The sequence below is a fragment of the Micromys minutus genome, assembly GCF_963924665.1.
Source record: "Micromys minutus genome assembly, chromosome: 5".
Lineage (NCBI taxonomy): Eukaryota > Metazoa > Chordata > Mammalia > Rodentia > Muridae > Micromys > Micromys minutus.
Window position 1 is genome coordinate 87,648,169 of NC_137974.1, and position 22,880 is coordinate 87,671,048.

At 40.5% G+C, this 22,880-nt stretch overlaps 1 protein-coding gene across 3 annotated transcripts in view; it reads right to left on the bottom strand.

Moving 5' to 3' along the window:
- The window catches only part of ZEB1 (zinc finger E-box binding homeobox 1), a 164,000-nt gene that overhangs the window by 49,484 nt on the left and 91,636 nt on the right, over positions 1 to 22,880 (bottom strand). For all 3 annotated transcript variants that reach the window (XM_080917242.1, XM_080917241.1, XM_080917243.1), the window contains exon 2: positions 1,002 to 1,202. In XM_080917242.1, the coding sequence (XP_080773368.1) occupies positions 1,002 to 1,202 (201 nt within the window). The remainder of the gene's footprint in view (positions 1 to 1,001; positions 1,203 to 22,880) is intronic.

The following is a 22,880-nucleotide window of genomic DNA, read 5'->3' on the forward strand; positions in this document are numbered from 1 at the left end:
ATCACCAGAGGAAGTCAGGACTAGAACTCAAGCAGGTCAGGAAGCAGGAGCTGATGCAGAGGCCATGGAGGGATGTCACTTACTGGCTTGCTTCCCCTGGCTTGCTCAGCCTGCTTTTTTATAGAACCCAGGTCTACCAGCCTAGGGATGGCACCACCCACAATGGGCTGGGTCCTCCTCCCTTGATCAGTAGTTGAGAAAATGCCTCACAGCTGGATCTCATGGAGGCATTTCCTCAACTGAGGCTCCTTTCTCTGTGGTAACTCCAGCTTGTGTCAAGTTGACACAAAAGCAGACAGTACACAGATTTTGCTTCTTTTCTTTTTTCTTTTTTTTCTTCCTGGTATTCCTGTCTGCTTACTAAGTTACAGGGAGGTCCCTGGAGCATTAGGATGAAGGGTGTGCTTGACAGCAACAGATGCTTGTAAGGACTGTCCTTTAAATTCAAACATGGCTAAGATGCTCTACATTACAACTCAGCAATGTGGACTAGGGCTTGAATGCATGCCAAGACTAAGTATGGGAGCCACTTCTCAGAGAGCCCTTCACCTCCCAGATGACTAGCCTAGCCATGTTTAACTTGCTAACTTTGGTGGGCACACAGACAGTATGGTGCTTGTTTTAAGTTCATGGTTATACTAAAGACACCCCCATAACACATATTTGTTCCAGATGTTTTCACAGTGGATTATTTTACTGCATTAAGATATAATTTATTACTTTATAAATTTATTGTTAATTTGAGTATTCTAATATGAAATTAAAGGTAGATATAAGTGTTTCAGCAATATGAAGAAAACTCAGCCAGGTTTAGAAAGCTTTGTTAAATTCCATGTATTTTAGGTACTCTGCAAACTGTTAAAGCAACATTATTCTGATTCAGAGAAATCTAATATTGGCTAATATACAGGTAATTTTACTGTTTATTTGAAACTTTTACCCAATTTTTCTTTGTGTTTAACACAAAGTACAGAGAAGACTTTATAAAGAGCTTCACTCACTGTCATCTTGCCAGCAGTTCTTGGCACCACCGCCCCTGTCACTGCCTCCTGGTAACACTGTCTGGTCTGCCGGCAGCTCATCATCTGGTAGGCCACCTTCACAGTCAGCCGCATCTGTGATACTTTCTTCTTCCACAATATGGAGTTTGTCTTCATCATCGGAGTCTGAATTTGCTTCTACCACAGTATTATAATTTGTAACTGCAATACAAATAAATAGATAATTAAAATACACATTAACTTAAAAACAGATTTAATATTTATAAGACCATAATTGGTAAACAACTCACTTGGTAATACATCTAGATCCAGATGGTCACAGTGACAAATGTCAGTGTCCACACTTACTGAAAACTCACACACTGTATAAATGCTTTGGTCACAGTGACAAATGTCAGTGTCCACACTTACTGAAAACTCACACACTGTGTCCACACTTACTGAAAACTCACACACTGTGTCCACACTTACTGAAAACTCACACACTGTATAAATGCTTTGGTCACAGTGACAAATGTCAGTGTCCACACTTACTGAAAACTCACAGACTTTATAAATGATTTGGTCACAGTGACAAATGTCAGTGTCCACACTTACTGAAAACTCACACACTGTATAAACACTTTGCAAATATTAATTCTTTTAATCTTATAATTTTAATACACAAGCATATAACACAAAGCTTTCCAGCTACTGTGTATGTCCCGATTCTCCATGTGAGAATGCCAGGAAGAGAGAGGGGAATGTCTCTGGCATGCAGCCAGCCAGTCACGGAGCCAGGATTGGGAACTCAACAGTTTATCCATGTTCTGTACTCTCAAATTACGTTACACATACTCTTCATCTACTGAGCTCACTGTGAACAATGCTGCCATGTACAATTAGGCTTCAAGTCTCAATTCGCAGGGGCCATCATTCCTAATAAAAATGCATCACCATCTAAGTTACTGCAAGAAAAGGCTGCTGCCAGCTGTATGCAGTACATAGTAATCCCACAGTGACTTTGAAAAGTGTCAACTAATTTGGTCAGATTTGTATGTCATAAAATATCTAACAAATTTTAATAAATTCAATATCAGAATTATGAACAGTTGTTTTGAACACTTTCCATATTTTGTAAAGCCTGTGAGATATAGCTGACAAGGAGACATTTTAAACAATCTAGAAGGTTTTCCTTTCAAGTGTACAAGGATCATGCTGGTGGTGTGGTTGGTACCTAACACAGTCAAGTCACTGAAAAACATAGTTTCAACTATTTGTATAAAGATCACTATTTGCCACATTTGAGAGGAAAGGAAGAAAAGATGCTCCGTCCATAAGGCTTCTGAATTACTGCCTGTTCTTCCCCTGGACCCTCAGTCAGCCAGCATTATTAAAGGAGAGAGTAACCATCCAAACGCTTAGATGACAGGCAGCCATTACCTTCTCTCCACATAACATGTGCACACGTGTGGGCGTACCCCACACCATACCCAACCACCCAGATATATACCCACCACTGATAACATGAAGATAAAACTGAAAGCACAGTTAAATGATTAAAGGTGAGAGGAAATTAGCAAAATCCCAGAACTGCTTTGTAGGCAGTGGGAAGCGCCAGTGTTCACAAAGTATTTAAGGTACCCTGTACTTATATCAGGAATTTTCCACACTTTGAATACAAAGAAATAATTGTTATATTAATATTTTAGCATAAATACATTTATCTAGGTCTTTTCCCAAGAGCAAATGGTTCTCTCATTATAAAATGCATGTTTTATTAAGCTCTTATTAAAACAATAAAACTCAAAATAAGGAAAAGCATGCATTTCCCCTCAACATGAAATAAAAATCAGCCAAAAACACTGCTTCAGTACACTAGGCCCACGATACTGATCATTGTCACACTTTGTATTCTAGTCAACTTCAATAAAGACCCAGCATTGCTTGGGCCTGACATCCACTGTGAACACATACAGCATCGCAGTCTACCGTTTGGCCACTTTATAGTGTGTGGCTGAGCGTTTTCCATGGTTGTGTATCTGAAGCTCAATTCGCCCTGGTGCTGGCCAGACAGCATTCCCTCATGCAGGTGCACTTGCCCCTGGTTATGAGAAGATGTGTTTCCAGTGGCTAACATCAACATAGCATTTCTTTGCTGACATGGTACTTGCATGCTGAAAGGCTGCACATTGTCAGTGTTCATTTGGAAGCTCTGGACATGGTTGGAGGGTGTGGGTCCTGATGTCTCGGCTGCAACACTGCCGCTCAATCGCCTAGATCCACAAGGCCAAGTAGTGATTCAATGTTCCGAAACACCAAGTCAAACAAACGTCTTTCCTCCCCAAAGCTGTTTTTGTCAGGGATGTGGCCAAAGTGACACAAAAGCACACAAGGCCCTCTCTGTAACAGATTCATCAGTTTGTGGGTCAGGAGTAAACTGCTTAGTAGATAGTGCTCATACCAGACTTAACATTTTTTTCTCTAAATTTGGCTTTAGGGCCCAAGTACATTATATTTTAATATTTGTTTTTATAGCTCGTATTTTTCAGACTCCCTTTTGACCTACACTGCAGGGTGTTCCAAAGATCGTCCATCACTTCCTATGGCTTTCCTGTTCCCCATTATGATACAAAAAATAAGCTGAACAATCAAAACATAAAAACAACATACATGTAAAATTACAGAGCATATTTTGATATAAATCATAAACTGGAAAAACACTTAAATCCTTTGCCTCAGGCACTCAGGCAAGAGAAATCAAGGCTCCCCAGTTTCTGACTCTGTCCTTTCAGAGCCTGGGGACTTGTACAGAGCATTTCCTTGAAGCTCCACTGAAGTACACAGACTAATGCAGGCCCATCAGGGTCCAGAGACCAAAGGGAGAGCCCAGCATTTCAGTCTCTTGCACATCAAATCTTTTATCTTTGATTAAAGTAACATACAGCTTGATGAAAGAAGTGTTTCTTTTATACTTCTGTGTGACACACATGCAAAGCGGTCACTGACAGCCTCACTTCAGGAACGTTGTTAAATGTGGGGTCTCAAAAGATCCAACAGCAGTCGCGGGCTCTGAGCCCAGAGCCACCACAGATGTGCTTCAGAGTGGAGAGGAGAGTGAGTCTGAGGTGCTCTGGGAAGTTCTTACACACTCTGCACCATGACCCTCACCACAGCGTTGGTTCTATCCATACAACAGCACGAACACATTGCACACAGTGTAGACAAACCCCACCTGAAGCACCTCTGCTCAACTTTGAGACTAATGAGCATTCAGACTGCAGTGTTTTAGCTGTATCACAAAGTTTCTTGCTCATACACAAACAAAATACGCCTACTCCTCAGCATGTAAGTAAGTATCAATCTGATATTATCTTTGGATTGTGCTGTGCTATTTGAGTTTTAAAACTGCCATGAGTTGCTGATTTGAGTGCATGATATAAATGGTAAATGGTGCCACCCACTGGGAGCCAAGTGTTCAATACTTAAGCCTATGGAGGACATTTTGTTCAAGTCACCGCATTAGTTATACAAACTGAGGGCTTTTAGAAGACAACTCACACAGGATGTGTTTAAAAATAATTCTTTGGCATACATACAGTTTTCTAATTAAAGACTAACTTTAATGAGCTTGATGTTCTTGATTCTTCTGACATGAGATCTGAGCTGTGAGTGTAATCCTATAGCACTACAGTGACTTCCTGACTTCACCATCATTGTGATTTTTATAATTGTAGATTCTGTGATGCCCTGTCACAGAAACGCATGATACAGAACCATAGAGGGATCTTTGAGCTCTTTCAGAAACCATTGGGAACTCTGTCCTATCCCAAGCGTGTTTGAAAAGTTTATGGTGAGATGCAGTCTTGCTGGAGGAAGTATATTCTTGTGCACTGGTTTAGAGAGTTTAAAGTTTTGTGCCACATAATGTCTGCTCTCTCTGCTTGCAGTGAGGGATGTGAGCCCCCAGCTTCCCACTCCAGCCACCAAGCCCACCTGCAGTCGTGCCTCCCACGGTTATGAACCAGCATCTCTCTGGAACTGCAACTGCAGTAACCTCTTCCTTCTTTAAGTTGCCTTTGGCCTTGGTGTTTTACCACAGCAACAGAAAAGTAGGCAAATTACCTACTTTCTATGGTTATACACCAGGGACACGTAAAATATCCCGAGTAAAAAGGGTTCAGCATGGAATCCTTCATGAAGCCTTTGTGTACCGGTATAGTAAGTCAATATAAATACACCACATGTATGGTCAAGTAAGGGCAATGAGTATGTCGCAATAAATATTAAAACATTGAAGCCTCTTATCCCTTACTAGTGCTGGCTCCCAGGGTCACACGGCACTGCGGGGATCTCCAACTTGGCAGCTTTATGCTGCCTCTAAGAACTCAGGCGCAGTTCACTCCACTGCCCCTGTTGCTTCTGTCCCAGGTGGATACACCCTGATGTGATCCTTTCCTCCACCACCCAGTACAGACAGGACTCTGCATCCTTTAACCTAACAAACAGGTTTACATATTAAATTCTCAATCCACAAATCCTCTATAGAATAAGCTTACAATCAGCAAAAAAGATACAAACTGCCCATCCAGAAAATATAAATTAGACCTATAGAAACCCTCAGAAATAATCATGACAACCTTATCAAGCTAGAGATGCGCCCAGAGAAACATACACATTGGCTTCCATGCTGCCTCTGAAATCTCTACCTACTGCCTCCTCTTCCGCTTTCCTTGACCTTTCACCTCCTACCTATCTACTGTCCAATCATGTATCGCCTTAACATCAACCTACAGGAATGTCCATATATCCTCAAGTGTTATCACCTCCATGTGTTGAGAAACCTTATAACACGTCTCTAAATCTGAACTGTAATGTGGTAGACTAGGGCTGACTGTGCTACAGGGTAATAGTTACTTCCTCCCCTCTAAGCACATTTTGAACCCTAGACCAGCATTATGAGAGGTATATTCTCAGTTCCAGGTGATCATCCTAGTTCTGAATTTAATTAAAACGATGGATAGTAAGAAAGCAAGAATAAAACAAAAGACAGTTTTTCAAAATTTTAAACCTGGAACTGAAGAGATGATTCAGTGGTTGAAGGTATTGCCTGTGACCCCCCCCCCCCAAAAAAAAATTCCACCAGAGAACTTTTACAGCTGATAAACAACTTCAGCTAAGTGGCTGGATATAAAATTAACACAAACAAATCAGTAGGTTTCTGTACTCCAAGGACAAACATATGGAGAAAGAAATTAGGGAAAAGATACCCTTCACAATAGTCACAAACAATATGAAATACCTTGGTGTGACTAACTAAGCAAGTAAAGGACCTGTATGACAAGAACTTCAAATCTCTGAAGAAGAAAAGTGAGGTAGATCTCAGAAGATGGAAAGATCCCCCATGCTCATGGACTGGAAGGATCAACATTGTAAAAATGGCCATCTTACCAAAAGCAATCTACAGATTCAATGCAAACCCCATCAAAATTCCAACTCAATTCTTCATAGAGTTGGAAAGAGCAATTTGCAAATTCATCTGGAATAACAAAAATCCTAGAATATCGAAATCCATCCTCAACAACAAGAAAACATCTGCGGGAATCTCCATCCCTGACCTCAAGCTATATTACAAGGCAATTGTGTTAAAAACTACATGGTACTGGTACAGAGATAGGCAGGTTGATCAATGGAACAGAATAGAAGATCCAGAAATGAACTCTCACACATATGGTCACTTGTTTTTTGACAAAGGAGCTGAAAACATTCAATGGAAAAAGGACAGCCTCTCCAACAAATGGTGTTGGCTGAACTGGCACTCAGCATGCAGAAGAATGAAAATAGATCCTTTCTTGTCTCCTTGTACAAAGCTCAAGTGCAAGTGGATCAAAGATCTCCACATTAAACCAGGTACACTTTAACTATTAGAAGTGAAAGTAGGAAAAACCTTAGAACACATAAGCACAGGGAAAAATTTCCTGAACAGAACACCAATTTCTTAGAACCTTGTGCTCTAAGACCAAGGATCGAGAAATGGGACTTAATGAGATTGCAAAGTTTCTATAAGGCTAAGGACACTATCAAGAAAACACAATGGCAGCCAACAGATTGGAAAAAGATCTTTACCAACTCCACATCTGATAGAAGTCTAATATCCAATATATACAAAGAACTCAAGAAGTTAGATGCCAGAGAATCAAACAATCCTATTAAAAATGGGGTACAGAGTTAGACAAAAAAATTCTCAATTGAGGAATATCAAATGGCTTAGAAGCATCTAAGGAAGTGCTCGACATCCCTAGTCATCAGGGAAATGCAAATCAAAACAACCCTGAGATTTTACCTCACACTAGTCAGAATGGCTAAGATCAAAAACTCAACTGACAGCAGATGCTGGTGAGGATGTGGAGAAAGAGGAACATTCCTCCACTGTTGGTGGGGTTATACAACCATTCTGAAAATCAGTCTGGTGGTTCCTCAGAAAATTGGGCATAGTCCTACCTGAAGACCCAGTTATTTCACTTCTGGGCATATACCCCAGAGAAGCTCCAACATACAATAAGGACACATGCACCACAATGTTCATAGCATCCTTATTTATAATAGCCTGAAGCTGGAAAGAACCCAGATGCCCTTCAGTACAATGGATACAAAAATTATGGTATATTTACACAATGGACTATTGCTCAGCTATTAGAAACAATGACTTTATGAAATTCCTAGGAAAATAGATGCATCTAGAGAATATCATCCTGAGTGAGGTAACCCAGTCACAAAAGAACAGACATAATATGCAGTCACTGATAGTTGGAAACTAGCCCCAGAAAGCTCTGAATACCCCAGAAACAACTCACAGGCCATATGAAGCCCAAGAAAAACAAAGACCAAAGAGTGAAAGCCTCAGTCCTTCCTAGGAAAAAAATAAGTGTATAGCACCCTCTCAGAGTGTGGTACACCTAGACCTTAAATCATTAATAATCCAAGAGCTAAGAATATAGCCTTCTGGCAATTTTTGGTATTCAAAAATCATTATGTTTTATCTATGCACACCAAGAAAACTCTGACTGCTTCCATGTTACGTTCTGTTCTACATGTACTTTATGCTTATGGTAACTAGTAAGATTTCAATGCATACTATCAAACCTCTAAAAGAATTAAGTACTGACAAAAACATATTCATATAGTTTTATGCCAAATGCCTTTAAAAATCTGAACATGTATCTCCCTTTTTTAAAAATAAAGTTGTAAGAGAAAAAAATAATAATTGATAAAGCCAATAATCCTTTCAAAGATTTCCTATGTTATATAATTTCTTGAACACGGCATTGTATTGACTAAACCAATTAAAATTCTCTATAAACCCCATTCCTTAAGTGATACAGTGATGAACATACTCGGCAGATCACATGCACACAGTTTCAGAATGAAGATGACAGCGGCCGCAGCCCCAGTCCCTGGACAACCTCTCCATGCTTTAGAAACAGAGTCCCAGCAGATGATTTACTGTGGACAGCAGCAGCACTTGGCCCCACAGAGGAAGGATGGCCTTCGAAGTTTTCGTCAGATGATATATGGAACAAGCAGGTTTTAATGTATGCTTTGGTATGCAAAGGCTTTTCTTTCTAAAGGTTCTTCATATGTGAGGATATTAATTTGTGTCTAATTACATCTTATCCCTTCCTATCTAGGACCTTAAAATACTCATCCACACAGTGTTGTAGTTTTAAAACCATGCTACAACCTTTCCTGAAGCTGTGACCCCACTACTAACCCCTCCAGGCTCTTTTGTTCCTACAGGAAGCTCCTCCAAGCTGCCAGTACTGACCTGGCTTCTCTTTTTTTATTTGCCTTTGTTTCAGGATCAGTGGCGTTACCAGGACCTTTGGATCCGAGGATAAAGGACATGTAGACAGCTTTATTATTTTAGAACATGCGGGCTAGCACAACTGCTGGGCACAGAATCTCCTGCCTGAAAGACATGTCCTCATCAGTTCTTATCTTCACTTCTCCTCCTGCCCTAAACTTATCAGCTAGTCCCTGCTAACCTCCCCAGCCTCCGCTGGCAGTAGAGGCTGCAGGCCCTAGCTTCCCGGAAGCTTTATATGATTACTACCTTCTTCTCAGTTCAAGGCATTGCAGAAAAAGCCTTCCCTCTTTTCCTGAATCTGTCTTTTTCTCCTTGGACCCAGAAGTCGCACCTTTACCCAACAATTGGCTCCCAGCCTCCTTTACAGACAAAAATCTCATTTTCAAAGTCAAGTTGTTTAACACTGAGAAAGTTTATAGAATGGATGACATGGTTTGACATGACATTACAACTAGAATCTAAACATAATCCAAGAATAAAATCTTAATTCTTTCAGCTAGGAAATATGGTAGAGTACTTTTTCTAATGGACAAATTGATGGACTAGGTGTCACTTATATCTCATACTCTGTAATTTACTTGGTTTTGTTCAATTTATATCTGGAAGAGTTATTTATTTATTTATTAAACAGGAAATGTGAGGTGTAAGGGGAGGTGCTGATACCTAGGTCTAGTTTCCTAATTGGTCCTTGATTTTGTCAATAAAACTACATGCAACAGTAGTTAACAGTAGGAGAAAAGTCTTACTTAGGAAAGTCTTATTAGTGATCTTTACTAATAAAGATTTCATCTAATGGTACTCATTGGGCTAGTGTATAGTCATGAGATAAGACAAAGAGGAGAGCTCAGGGACACTTTACTTGTGTGAGGATGATGCTGAGAACAATGCAAAGTTTGGTGTGTGTACTATGAAGTGAAAGGTGCAGAAATTGAATGTGAACTATTAGTAGGGATGAAAATAACATTTATATAGACATTACATACATATACATATATGTGTATCAATACACATGTATGTGCACGAGTGTGTGCATGCATGCGTGTGTGTGTGTGTGTGTGTGTGTGTGTGTATGTGTGTGTGTGTGTGTGCGTGTGTGTGTGTGTGTGTGTGTGTGTGTGTGTGTATGTGTGTGTCTGGCATTGTAAAGTTGGTACCTGGGATTCTGCTCTCTGTACAATAGGCACGGACTCATTTGTAGGTTCAACATGGGGCCACATTTTTCTCAGTGAAGAAACTAGACAATATAAGTAAATGTTATTGGTAATTCCAGAAGGGTTGGGGCACTCCTACCAAACAGATCTAATAGATAAATACACAGAAAGAAAGGGAGAGACCATCTGAACACTCACGAGTTAGATAAAGTTCTGCACATGAACTTTAAGCTCTAGAAAAGAGATGGACATACCTACCATACTTGGCACACAGCGAAAATATCACTTGACCTGGCTTTTAACCTCAATGACAGATAACTTAGTATCTGCATGCGTTTCACTATATGAGGGAATAGTACACAAACTTCATGTCAGATAAAGGCAACATAATAATGTACAGGTCGAATTATTTAAGTTTAAAAATAAAACAAAAGCAGGCATCAAACTAGTTGTAGATCACTCAAGTGTCAATCAATCAGGTTTAATAATGGTAGTAATATTTCCCTGCTCTGTAGATACTGTCCTTAGTCGAAGTGCATACTCAATTGATCAGCAATCATACAATGTTTCTATATATTCAGAGTGCCTTTTGAAACCTAACTCCAATGAAAGGCAGTGACTGTGAACCCTCCCTGCAGAGGTCTGCTGGTTTTCACTGTCTTCATATGAAGCTATTAATAGATGAAAAGTGACAGGCAAAGGCAAGTGGCTGCCATCACTTGCAGAATCCTAGCTTTTATTTTTTACTGTCTCTCTTTACAGAGCAAATGCTAGGAAGTCATAGAATTTGTCTTCAGTGTTCCCAACCCTTCTTCTGGCCTTTGCTTAACTTCCAAAGACAAATGGTATCTTTATAATTTTAATAGAATTTTTATGATTTTTAACTTACAAGAACTTTAACTTATAGAATATTAGTGTGACAAACACAAGAAAGGTATGAGACAAAAATAAAACAGACCAATTAAAGCAAAATTATAGGCCATGTCCTTACAGATCTACACAAAATTCTGTCTTTAAGGATCAAATAATACAAAAAAGCTACCAGCCTACTTGACTTCGGAGAAAAAACTAAGAAACACACATGTCAAATAATAAAATGCAGTGGGCTGGAGATATAATTCAGTACAAGAGTATTTACCTAGCATGTGTGTGGGTCCAGCAACCACTGACAGACAGGCACATTCACATGAATAACAAAGCAAGTGAAATGAAAGTAAGTATAATTATAAAGGAATTTAATGAGTATTTTCATAAGTGCAAGCCAGTAAATTTGATAATGTAGATGGATATCTCTCTAGAAAAATATAGATGACTATAGTTTCTTTTATACATTCGAGAACACATGAAGGAAGACACATTAGAATAAAATGGGAACATTGTCAAAAAATGACTATCCCCAAGCTTCCAGAGCCTTCCCTAGGTTTTCTTCAGAGGCTTGTAGTTCCTGTGCTTGTCGACAGACACACAGGAGCATCTGCTCTTCTCTGAGGCAGTGTGGCTGTGGGCTCAGCTCTGAAAAGGTTTTCAGGCATCTCCCTCAAACAAGCTTTAGTTCATGAGTCACAGCTCAAGAAAACTAAAGATGTCATTAACTTATTGAAAGAATAAGGCAAACACTGCTCAACATCAGGAATTAGGTGAGAGACTATATTAACACAGGGACAGAAAGAATAACTTCTATGGAGTTGAGACAGAAGGCATTTGGAAGAATGATTTATCATTCCTTGCTGATATCTGTATAGGGAACCACTGGAGAGACAGCTGCTCAGGTGCTGAACAGACAAGTCCTGAGTTTGGATCCTAGGACCTAAGCAAAGCTGGACATGGTTGTGCTAGCCTGTGATACCTGCACTGGGGAGGCAGATATGAAGGAAAAACTTACAGACAGGAAAGGCTGACATGAAGACCTTTCCTATTCTACTGAATGTCAAAACAAGTACATGAAAAGATATGTCTTAGTGGAAAAGGACAGTTTTATCTTATAAAAACGCCAATCCTACCTAAAACAATCCACAGCAGCACGGTTTCAATGAAGACACTAGGCAGAGCCAGGCATCATGGCTGACACATGGAAAATAGCTGGACCTGAGACTGCAGAGTCTCTGCTCAGACTGCCTGGGTCAAATCACAGCCCCGTGACCTGCCATCCACACCATCCTGCAAGTGTCTTACCCTTCGAATATGTCAGTCTCCTCCTCTTTAAGATGGGGTATGCCTCTAGCATGGTTATTGTGGTGATGGAAATCATTGTTAGTATTATCTGAGAAAATAAAAACATTCAGGAACATTCAGAAAAATAACAGTAGCTGCCCACACAGATCTGAGCACCCAGAGGAGACACAGTAGTGCTTTCCCTCCTGAGCCCATGGGTGAGCCCACACACGCTCTTCACTGACTATCTGGGGAGAGACCTCCGGGAACTCTCAGGGCACAGACAGCACGGTGCCACTTGGGTCTGTACCCTTCAGGCTTCCAACTGCACCCAGAGCTATAGCTGCCCCATCACCATCGGAACTCACAGCCTGCCCATAGAGAACTTAACACCCTGGACTGATCTCCCTCTGGATCCTATGGCCCACAAGATGCACAAGAAAGACAAGCTCCATCAGAGACAACAACAACTAACAGCAAAGATAAGATGGCAAAGGCAAGCACAAGAATCTACGCAACAGAAACCAAGACAACCTGGCAACATCAGAACCCAGCTCTCCCATCACAGCTGGTAGTGTACATCCCAACAGCCCAGAAAAACAAGATTTGAACTTAAACTCGTGCCTCATGTTGATGGTAGAGTGCATAAGAAGCACAAGAATAAGTTCCTTAAAGAAATACAGGAGAATACAGATAAACAACCTTCCAGGATCTAAAAACAGAAATGGAAACAATAAAGAAAACACAGAGAGAAACAACCCTGGAGACAGAAGAGATCAGGAGTCATTAGATGCAAGCACCACCAATGGAATACAAGAGATGGAAGAGAGAATCTCAGGGGCAGAAGACACCATAAAAAGCATCGACACAACAGTCAGAGAGAATGTAAAAATTAAAAAGCTCCTAACCTAAAACATCCAGGACATCCAGGACTTCAATGAGGAAAGCAAACCTAAAAATAATAGGTGTAGAAGACAGCAAAGACTCCCAACTTAGAGGCCCAGTAAATATCTTCAAAAAAATTATAGAAGAAAACTTCCCTAACCTAAAGAAATAGATAACCATGAACATACAAGAAGCCTACAGAATTCCAAATAGAGTGGACCAGAAAGGTAATTCCTCCTAACCCATAATAGTCAAAACAACAAATGTTCAAAACAAATAAAGTATACTAAAAGCAGTAAGGAAAAAAGGACAAGTAAAATATAAAGGCAGACTGATCAGAATTACACCAGACTTCTCAACAGAAACTATGAAAGCTAGAAGATCCTGGACAGACATCATACAGACCCTAAGAGAATACAAATGCCAGCTCAGGTTACTATATCCAGCAAAATTCTGTTACCATAAACCATATTTCAGGACAAGACCAAATTTACATAATATCTGACCACAAATCCAGCCCTACAAAGAATAATAGATGGAAAACTCCAACACAAGAAGGGAAACTACACCCTAAGAAAAGCAAGAAAATAATCCTCTTGCAACAAAACCAAAAGAAGAAAGACACATAAACATAATTCTACCTCTAACAACAAAAATAGAAGGAAACAACAATTATTATTCCTTAATATCTCTTAGTATCCATGGACTCAATTCCTCAATAAAAGACTATCAGACTGGATAGGAAAATAGGATCCAGCATTTTGCCGCATACAGGAAACTCATCTCAGCACTACCTCAAAAGATTGGGAGAAAAATTCCAAGTAAATGACCTCAAGAAACATGCTGGAGTAGCCAGTCTAATATTGAATGAAATAGATTTTCAACCAAAAGTCATCAAAAAAGACAAGGAAGGACACTTTTTACTCACCAAAGGAAAAATTATTCAAGATGAACCCTCAATCCTGAACATCTATGCTCCAAATACAAGGGCACCCATATTCATAAAAGAAAGCCAACTACAGCTCAAAGCATATATTGCACCACACATAATAATAGTGGGAGATTTCAACATTCCACTCTCACAATGAACAAATCATGGAAGTAGAAACTGAACAGAGTTTTTTAGTAAAAACTAACAGAAATTATGAACCAAATGGATTTAACAGACATCTATAGAATATTTCATCATAAAACAAAAGAATATACCTCCTTCTCAGCACCTCCCCGCACTTTCTCCAAAATTGACCATATAGTTGGTCACAAAACAGGCCTCAACAGATACAAGAAGATGGAAATAATCCCATGCATCTTATCAGGTCACCATGGACGAAGGCTAGTCTTCAATAACAACAGAAACAACAAAAAGCTCACATACACCTGGAAGCAGAACAATACTCTACTCAATGATAACTCAAGGAAGAAATGAAGAAATTGAAGACTTTTTAGAATTTAACAAAAATGAAGGCACAACATACCCAAACTTATGGGATACAATGAAAGCAGTGCTAAGAGGAAAACTCATAACTCCGAGTGTCTCCAAAAAGAAACTGGAGAGAGCATACACCAACAACTTAACAACACACCTGAAAGCCCTAGAACAAAAAGAAGGAGATACACCCAAGAGGAGTAGATGGTAGGGAATAATCAAACTCAGCTGAAGTCAGCCAAATAGAAACAAAAAGAACTATACAAACCAACAAAACCAGAAGTTGGTTCTTTGAGAAAATCAACAAGATTGATGAACCCTTAGCCAGACAAACAAGAGGGCTTATAGAGTATCCAAATTAACAAAATCAGAAATGAAAGGGGAGACATAACAACAGAAACTGAAGAAATTCAAGAAGTCATTAGATCTTACTACAAAAGCCTACATTCAACAAACGTGAAAAATCTAAATGAAATGGACAATTTTCTAGACATAGACGAGGTACCAAAGTTAAATCAGTATCAGATAAACCATCTAAACAGTCCAATAGCCCCTAAAAAATAGAAGCAGTCATCAAAAACCTCCCAACTAAAAAAAGGCAAGGACCTTTGCATGGCTTTAGTGCAGAATTTTATAAGACCTTCATAGAAGACCTAATACCAATACTTTCCGAACTATCCCACAAAACAGAAACAGAGGGAACACTACCTGACTCATTCTTTGAAGCCACAACTACACTCATTCCTAAACCACACAAAGACCCTACAAAGAAAGAGAACTTTAGACCAATATCACTGATGAACTTTGATGCAAAAATACCCAAATAAAATTCTTGCAAAATGAATCCAAGAACACATCAAAAGGATCATTCACCACGATCAAGTAGGCTTCATTCAGGGATGCAGGAATGATTCAATATACAGAATCCATCAATGTAATCCACTATATAAACAAACTAAAAGAACAAAACCACATGATCATCTCTTTAGATGCTGAGAAAGCATTTGACAAAATTCGACACCCCTTCAGGTTAAAAGGCTTGGAAAGATCAGGAATTCAGGGCTGATACCTAAACATAGTAAAATCAATATACAGCAAACAAGTAGTCAACATCAAACTAAATAGTGAGAAACTTGAAGCAATTCCACTAAAATCAGGGACAAGACAAGGCTGCCCACCCTCCCTACATATTCAATACAGTACTGGAAGTAGTAGCCAGAGCAATTAGACAGCAAAAAGAGATCAGAGGGATACAAACTGGAAAAGATGATGTCAAAATATCACTATTTGCAGACTGTCTTAGTCGGGGTTTCTATTCATGCACAAACCATCACAACCAAGAAGCACATTGGGGAGGAAAGGGTTTATTCAAATTACACTTTCCACTGTTCATCACCAAAGGAAGTCAGGACTGGAACTCAATCAAGTCAGGAAGCAGGAGCTGATGCAGAGGCCATGGAGTGATGTACTTACTGGCTTGCTTCCCCTGGCTTGCTCAGCCTGCCTTCTTATAGAACCCAGGTCTACCAGCCCAAGGATGGCACCACCCACAATGGGCTGGACCCTCCCCTCTTGATCACTAGTTGAGAAAATGTCTTACAGCTGGATCTCATGGAGGCATTTCCTCAACTGAGGCTCCTTTCTCTATAACTAGAGCTTCTGTCAAGTTGACAAAGCCAGTACACAGATGATATGATAGTATATACTTCAGTGACCACAAATATTCCTCTAGAGAACTCCTACAGCTGATAAAAAACTTCAGCAAAGTAGCTGGATATAAAATTAACTGGAACAAATCAGTAGCCTTCCTCTACTCAAATGATAAACAGGCTGAGACAGAAATTATCGATACGACACCCTTCACAATAGTCACAAAGAATATAAAATACCTTGGGGTGACCCTAACCAAGTAAATGAAAGAACTGTATGACAAAAACTTCAAGTCTCTGAAGAAGGAAATTGAAGAAGATCTCAGAAGATGTAAAGATCTCCTATGCTCATGGATTGGAAGGACCAACATAGTAAAAAAAAAAAAAAAATCTTGCCTAAAGCAATCTATAGATTCAATGCAATCCCCATCAAAATTCCAACTCAATTTTTCATAGAGTTAGAAAGAGCAATTTGCAAATTCATTTGGAATAATAATAATTAAAAAAAAACAGGATAGCAAAAACTATTCTCAACAGTAAAAAAAAAAAAAACTTCTGGGGGAATCACCATCCCTGACCTCAAGCTTGTATTACGAATCAATTCTGATAAAAACAAAACAAAACAAGCAAGCAAACAAACAAACAAACAAAAAAAACCCTGCCAGGTATTGGTACAGAGACAGTCAGGTAGATCAATGGAATAGAATTGAAGACCCAGAAATGAACTCACACACCCACATACCTATGGTCACCTGATCTTTGATAAAGGAGCTAAAAACATCCAATGGAAAAAGGACAGCCTCTTCAGCCAGTTGTGCTGGTTCAACTGGCAGTCAGCATGCAGACGAATTCAAATTGACTTTTTCTCATTTCCTTGTACAAAGTTCAAGTCCAAATGGATCAAAGATCTCCACATAAAACCAGGGACACTGAAACTAATAGAACAGAAAATAGGGAAAAGCTTAAAACACATAGGCACAGGGGAAATTTCCTGAACAGAACACCAATGGCTTATGCTCTAAGATCAAGAATCGAAAAATGGGACCTCATGAAATTGCAAAGCTTCTGTAAGGCAAAGGACACTGTCAAAAGGACAAAACAACAACCAACAGATTGGGAAAAGATCTTTACCAATCTTACATCTGATAGAGGGATAATATCCAATATATACAAAGAACTCAAGAAGGTGGACTCTAGAGAATCAAATAATCCTATTAAAAATGGGGTACAGAGATAAAGAATTTTCAACTGAGAAATATTGAATGGCTGAGAAGCACCTAAAGAAATGCTCAACATTCCTAGTCATCAGGGAAATGCAAATCAAAACAACCCTGAGATTCCACCTCACACTGGTCAGAATGGCTAAGATCAAAACTCAGGTGACAGCAGATGCTGGCGAGGATGTGGAGAAAGAGGAACACTCCTCCACTATTGGTGGGGTTGCAAGATGGTGTAACCACTGTGAAAATAAGTCTGGTGGTTCCTCAGAAAATTGGACATAGTACTACCTGAGGACACAGCTATACCACTCTTGGGCATATACCCAAAAGAAAGAATCTCTAACATCTAACAAGGACACATGTTCCACCATGTTCATAGCATCCTTATTTGTAATAGCCTGAAGCTGGAAAGAAACCAGATGTCCTTCAACAGAGGACTGGATATAGAAAGTGTGGTACGTTTACACTATGGAGTACTACTCAGCTATTAGGAACAACGACTTTACAAAATTTCTAGGCAAATAGATGGACTTAGAGAATATCATCCTGAGTGAGGTAACCCAGTCACAAAAGTACACTCCTGGCAGGCACTCACTGATACTGGGATACTAGTCCAAAAGGCTTGGAATACCCAAGAAAAAATTCACAGAAATTATGAAGCTCAAAGAGAAGGAAGACCAGAAAGTGGATGTCTCAGCCTTTCTTGGAAGGGAGAACAAAGCACTCACGGGAGGAAATAAAGGGACAAATAGAGGAGCAGGGATCAGAGAAAAGGCCACCCAGAGACAGCCGCACCTGGAGATCCACCCCATATGCAGTCACCAAACCCACACACTATTGCTGATGTCTAGTAGTGCTTACTGGCAGGAACCAGATATGGATGCCTCCTCAGGGGCTCTGCCTGAGTCATACTGATACAGAGGAGGATGCTTGCAGCTAACCATCTGACTGAACAGGGGAAGTCCAATGAAGGAGCTAGAGAAAGGACTGAGGAGCTGACAGGGCCTGCAACCCCATGGGAAGAACAAAAATGATCAACTAACCAAACCCGCCACAGCTCCCAGGAACTAAAACACCAACCAAGGAGCACACATGGAGAGACCCATGGCTCCAATTGCTTATATAGCAGAGGACAGCATTGTCTGGCATCAATGGGAGGAGAGGCCTTTGGGCCAGCAAAGGCTAGTTTTCCCAGTGTAGGGAAAACCTTCATGGAGGCAATGGGAGGGGATGGGCTATGGACTGTGGGAAAAGGGGTAACACCTGAAATATAAATATGAAGAATATCCGATAACATATTTTATTTAAAAAGAAAAGAGAGAAAAATAACAGTAACGGGAGTCCTGGGCAGATGCATACTTGTCACTAATGGCAAATGCACCTGCAGGGAGGGAACTTTCACGGGCACAGGCCGTTTGGGGCAGTCATGGGCTCAACTACAGTCCAAAAATAGACCCCAAACAAACAGAGTTTTAAATCAATGCAGGGACAAGTTTTCAGTTAAAATTACATGGAAAAGGTAAACCCTGAGCCTTGTAACTCAGTGTTTCCACCACAGTGAAATCCACACAGATCGGAGGCTGGATTTTCCCTTTGTGAGCCACAGATGACAAGGCAGAGCCTTTCTAGCTTCAGAGTAAGAAAGGCTGCTTCACGCCCAGCACAGGCCCACAGAGTGAAAACTATCTGCAAGCATGAGACATGGCCAACTTCTTTTTGATACAGAATATCCCTTACAATACCCACAGGAATAGATTAGTCACTCAATAATAATATACAAAATGTCTACCAGCTGTAGAGGAAGATGCTACTTCCATAGTTGGTTCTTGATTGTGTCAATAAAGGCAGCAGAAGGGAAAGGCAGGACTTCCAGCTCCCAGAAGGAAGAAAGGAACAGATAGAGGAGGGCTTTTCAGCCATGTTTTGGAATGGGATGTACATACAGCCATGTAAGAACTAGGCGGCTGGGAAGGTTAGCCTCTACCACCGGCAGTTGGCTGAAATAGGGTAGTTGATAAGAGCCCAGCAATTGTGCTATCTGGTAGTTTTAAAATATGAAAACTGTTTAGTGTTTTTCTGTCTGCAGAGCTAAGGTGGGTAAAGGGAAGAGGGTAGTGGGGCAGGTGTCAGGCTTGGGGTAGCCGAAAGGGCTGGTGGAAGCATGGTCGCAGAACAAAGCCAGGTCCAGGGAAGTGGTAGCATGTTTTTAAAAATTACACACTACACCGGCAGCATGAATGGCCTCCAGACATGGAGAGAGCTGTCCTCATAGGAATACACAGGAGGGTCAACCACTTCAGTCACCCCCACACACTGTATCTCAAAATTCCCACTTTTTCCAACTCCATAGATCAGTTTCTCTTGATTGCAAAGTTTCTTGGAATGTTTTAAAACACATTTCTTTCCCCCTTTTCCTTGAACACACTCCAGTCATAACCTTGTACTAGCTGTTGTGGCTGCGAAGGACAGCCACTCCAACCCAATTGATCTACTGCGTACTGGCCACAACCTGTGGCTCTTTAGAAAGCCACCTTTCCCCTTGGCTGTGCTAGGTTCTGCTTAGCTCCCTGGCTGCTGCTTTCCCTTATCTTTCATCTCCTGGATTTCAGTCTGTCTCCCCTCTCTCTAAATGATACTTTTTGACTGGCTTTATATCCTAACCCCAAATTTTATATCCTAAAACACTTGCATACAAACTACTTAGCAGCTCCATTTCAGTGGAAATCCACTGTAGCCAAAACTCAACCCTTGGCCTTTCCTAGTTGCCCCATCCACTGGTCCGGGCAATCGCCCAGCTGCACTTTTGGCGGCTCTCTTTCTCTCAGGCCTCCTATCTGTCTGGAAGGAAATACTAAGGGTATATGACACTTACTACTGATTCCTTCCCATGGCAACCCTACCAAAGCAGCCCTGTCCCTCAGAACGCCATGGAGTTAGCTTATATCTCACATCCCGGGTGCTAGCTGACCTGTTCAGCAAACAACCCTTAAAGCAACAGTGGGGCTTCTCCTCCTGCTCAGATCATCTCCTCACGGCTGTCCGGTTCACCCATGGCACTGGAAGTCCCTTTAGAACATTGATCCCCATGCCCCTGTCACTCAGATGTCACCTATTCTCCATGGGGCTCACTGCATACTAGCTACATTGTCTTCTGTGTCCATGAGCGTCTCTCTCATTCTCTGTCACTGCATGCTGTGCCCTTCTACCTGGGAGGCTGCCCAATTTCAGTGCTCAGAGTTTTTCCTGATCACTATTTAAATATATGGGCCTCATCAAACCCACAATATTACCTACATCCTCTCCTGATGAAAGCCTCAGCTTATCATCACATTTTACTCTAATGGCTCCATCTTCAGTTGGAAGCATCAAGGACTACAGGGAGAGTAATGGTATGACTCACTGCTGTCTTGTGATACTTGTGTATGGTAAGACAGCTTCCACACCACAATGGCTAGTCGAGACGGAAACTTGGCCTACTGAATTGGTGTATTTTCATTCCATTGTAAACTTCAAAAACCCTCATCCAGAGTTTGCTGTGTTTATCACTAACTGCCATTATCCACTGGATGGATGGACAGACAGAAGTTTAATATACTGGACAAAAAGTGGCAGAAAAAATGGTATGAGCAAGAGCTAAGGTAAACAGTACAGAATTAATTTGGCAAGTTTATCAAAGTTAAAAATGTTTACCTATCAATAAATCAAATTCCTTAGCATTTAGCCTAAACACATATATTTCTATCAATAAACTCATTATAATTACAAAACCTGTTAACACTAATGGGTGATTCACGCCTTTTACTGATACATGTAAATATCCTTTATAAAACTTTGGTTCCATTCTTTTGGGGATCATAATGAATGCCATACAGCACCACACACAACACACACACACACACACACACACACACACACACACACACACATACACACATACAGTAATATTGAGATTTGCCTAGAAGGACATATACATGAGGAAGTAAGTTACTGAAATAGTCATTCTTCTGCTTTATTCTTTATATATATTTTGAATGTTTACCTTGCTTTGAAATACTTTAACAAAGATAAATTTTAAATGTTAAAATAACTTTCAGATTACTGTTACTAAGTGGCAAACTTCAGGAAACTTAACGGGAATTCAAGGAAAGTTTCTTTAATATTTTTATGAATTTGAACTTTTTGATAATAAGTACAAGTTGCAATTGAAAATACTAATAAGGATCAGAAAGGCTAGGCAGGCAGATCTCCCCGAGTTTGAGGACAGCCTGGTGTACATGAGCTCCAGGACAGCCAGGGCTAGAGAGAGACTGTCTCAAAAGGACAAACCAAGCCAAACTGACACATGCCCCTTCTTCCCCCGCTCAGTAATCATCACACAGTGGTGGTGGTGAGAGATGGATGAATGGAAACAAGGAAGGACACGCGCCTTTCAGCCTGAAGACTTGAGTTTAGTACCTGAACCCTGCCAGGTGAAAAGGACCAACTCCCATGAGTGTTCTCTGACCTTTATCCTCATTTTATAGGAAGCACACATGCTCATAAACACAATGAAATAAAAATAAGCATAATAGAAAATTCTAAAGATAATGAAATGAAATATAAAAGTGAAAGATTAAAATGACATTTAGGAAAGCAGTGAATGTTGTAAATATACTTATGTAAACCTTGAAAGCAAACTTGCCCTCTTAGTTCCAGAAGGTGCTGTGCAATCTGCCTAGTGAGGGAAACAATCAGCAGCCCTCCCCACTGTGACACCTAGGAAGCACAGGACCTCACAGCAGGCAGGACATTCCTACCCATAAGGTACTGGCACTCAATCGTGCAATATCAGCTCTATCATTGGACTTGGGGTCGGTTCTACAGGAGGGAAATGCTCCCTGGTGCCGGAAACCTAGCCAGCTTCCCAGGGTGAGTGAATCCGACTTGTGGAGGAAGGTCTAAGTCTACTTATCCTTCTCCCACAGGAGGAGTAGTTCTTGCCTTATCAACAAAGGCCACTTTAAAAAACCACAACTGGTCAAAAAGCAGAGAGCAGCTGATCATGGGGTGTCTATGATACATCTACAACACAGCTCCTGCACCGAAGAGCCTGAGGATCAGGAAGTCTGCTGTGAGACTGTATCCATAGAAATGACAGGGAAGCTACACCCAAGATAACAATGAGACCCAAACAATGACAATATTAATAGGCACACTAACACAGAAGGGGAAACCACTGGGCCCCACCCGAGACACCGAACTACAGGCAGCTAATGATTGCTGGGAGTGGGAGAAACTGTCTTCCCCAGCGATAAGCCTCAGATTAGCTATGTCATTTAAGTGGTCACCCTTCAACTGTAGACATGCAGGCAACACTTCATGGATGCAGCAGGTGGCTTATGTATTTATTATACATGCATGTGTGTGTGTGTGTGTGTGTGTGTATAAAATAATTGAAGTAGCTATGCACTAGAGATGGAAGAGAAGATATAAATGGAGTTGGAAGATATAAAGACATAGGAGGGACTGGATTGAGGACTGGGAAGGACAGAAATTATGAAACTAAAACTTA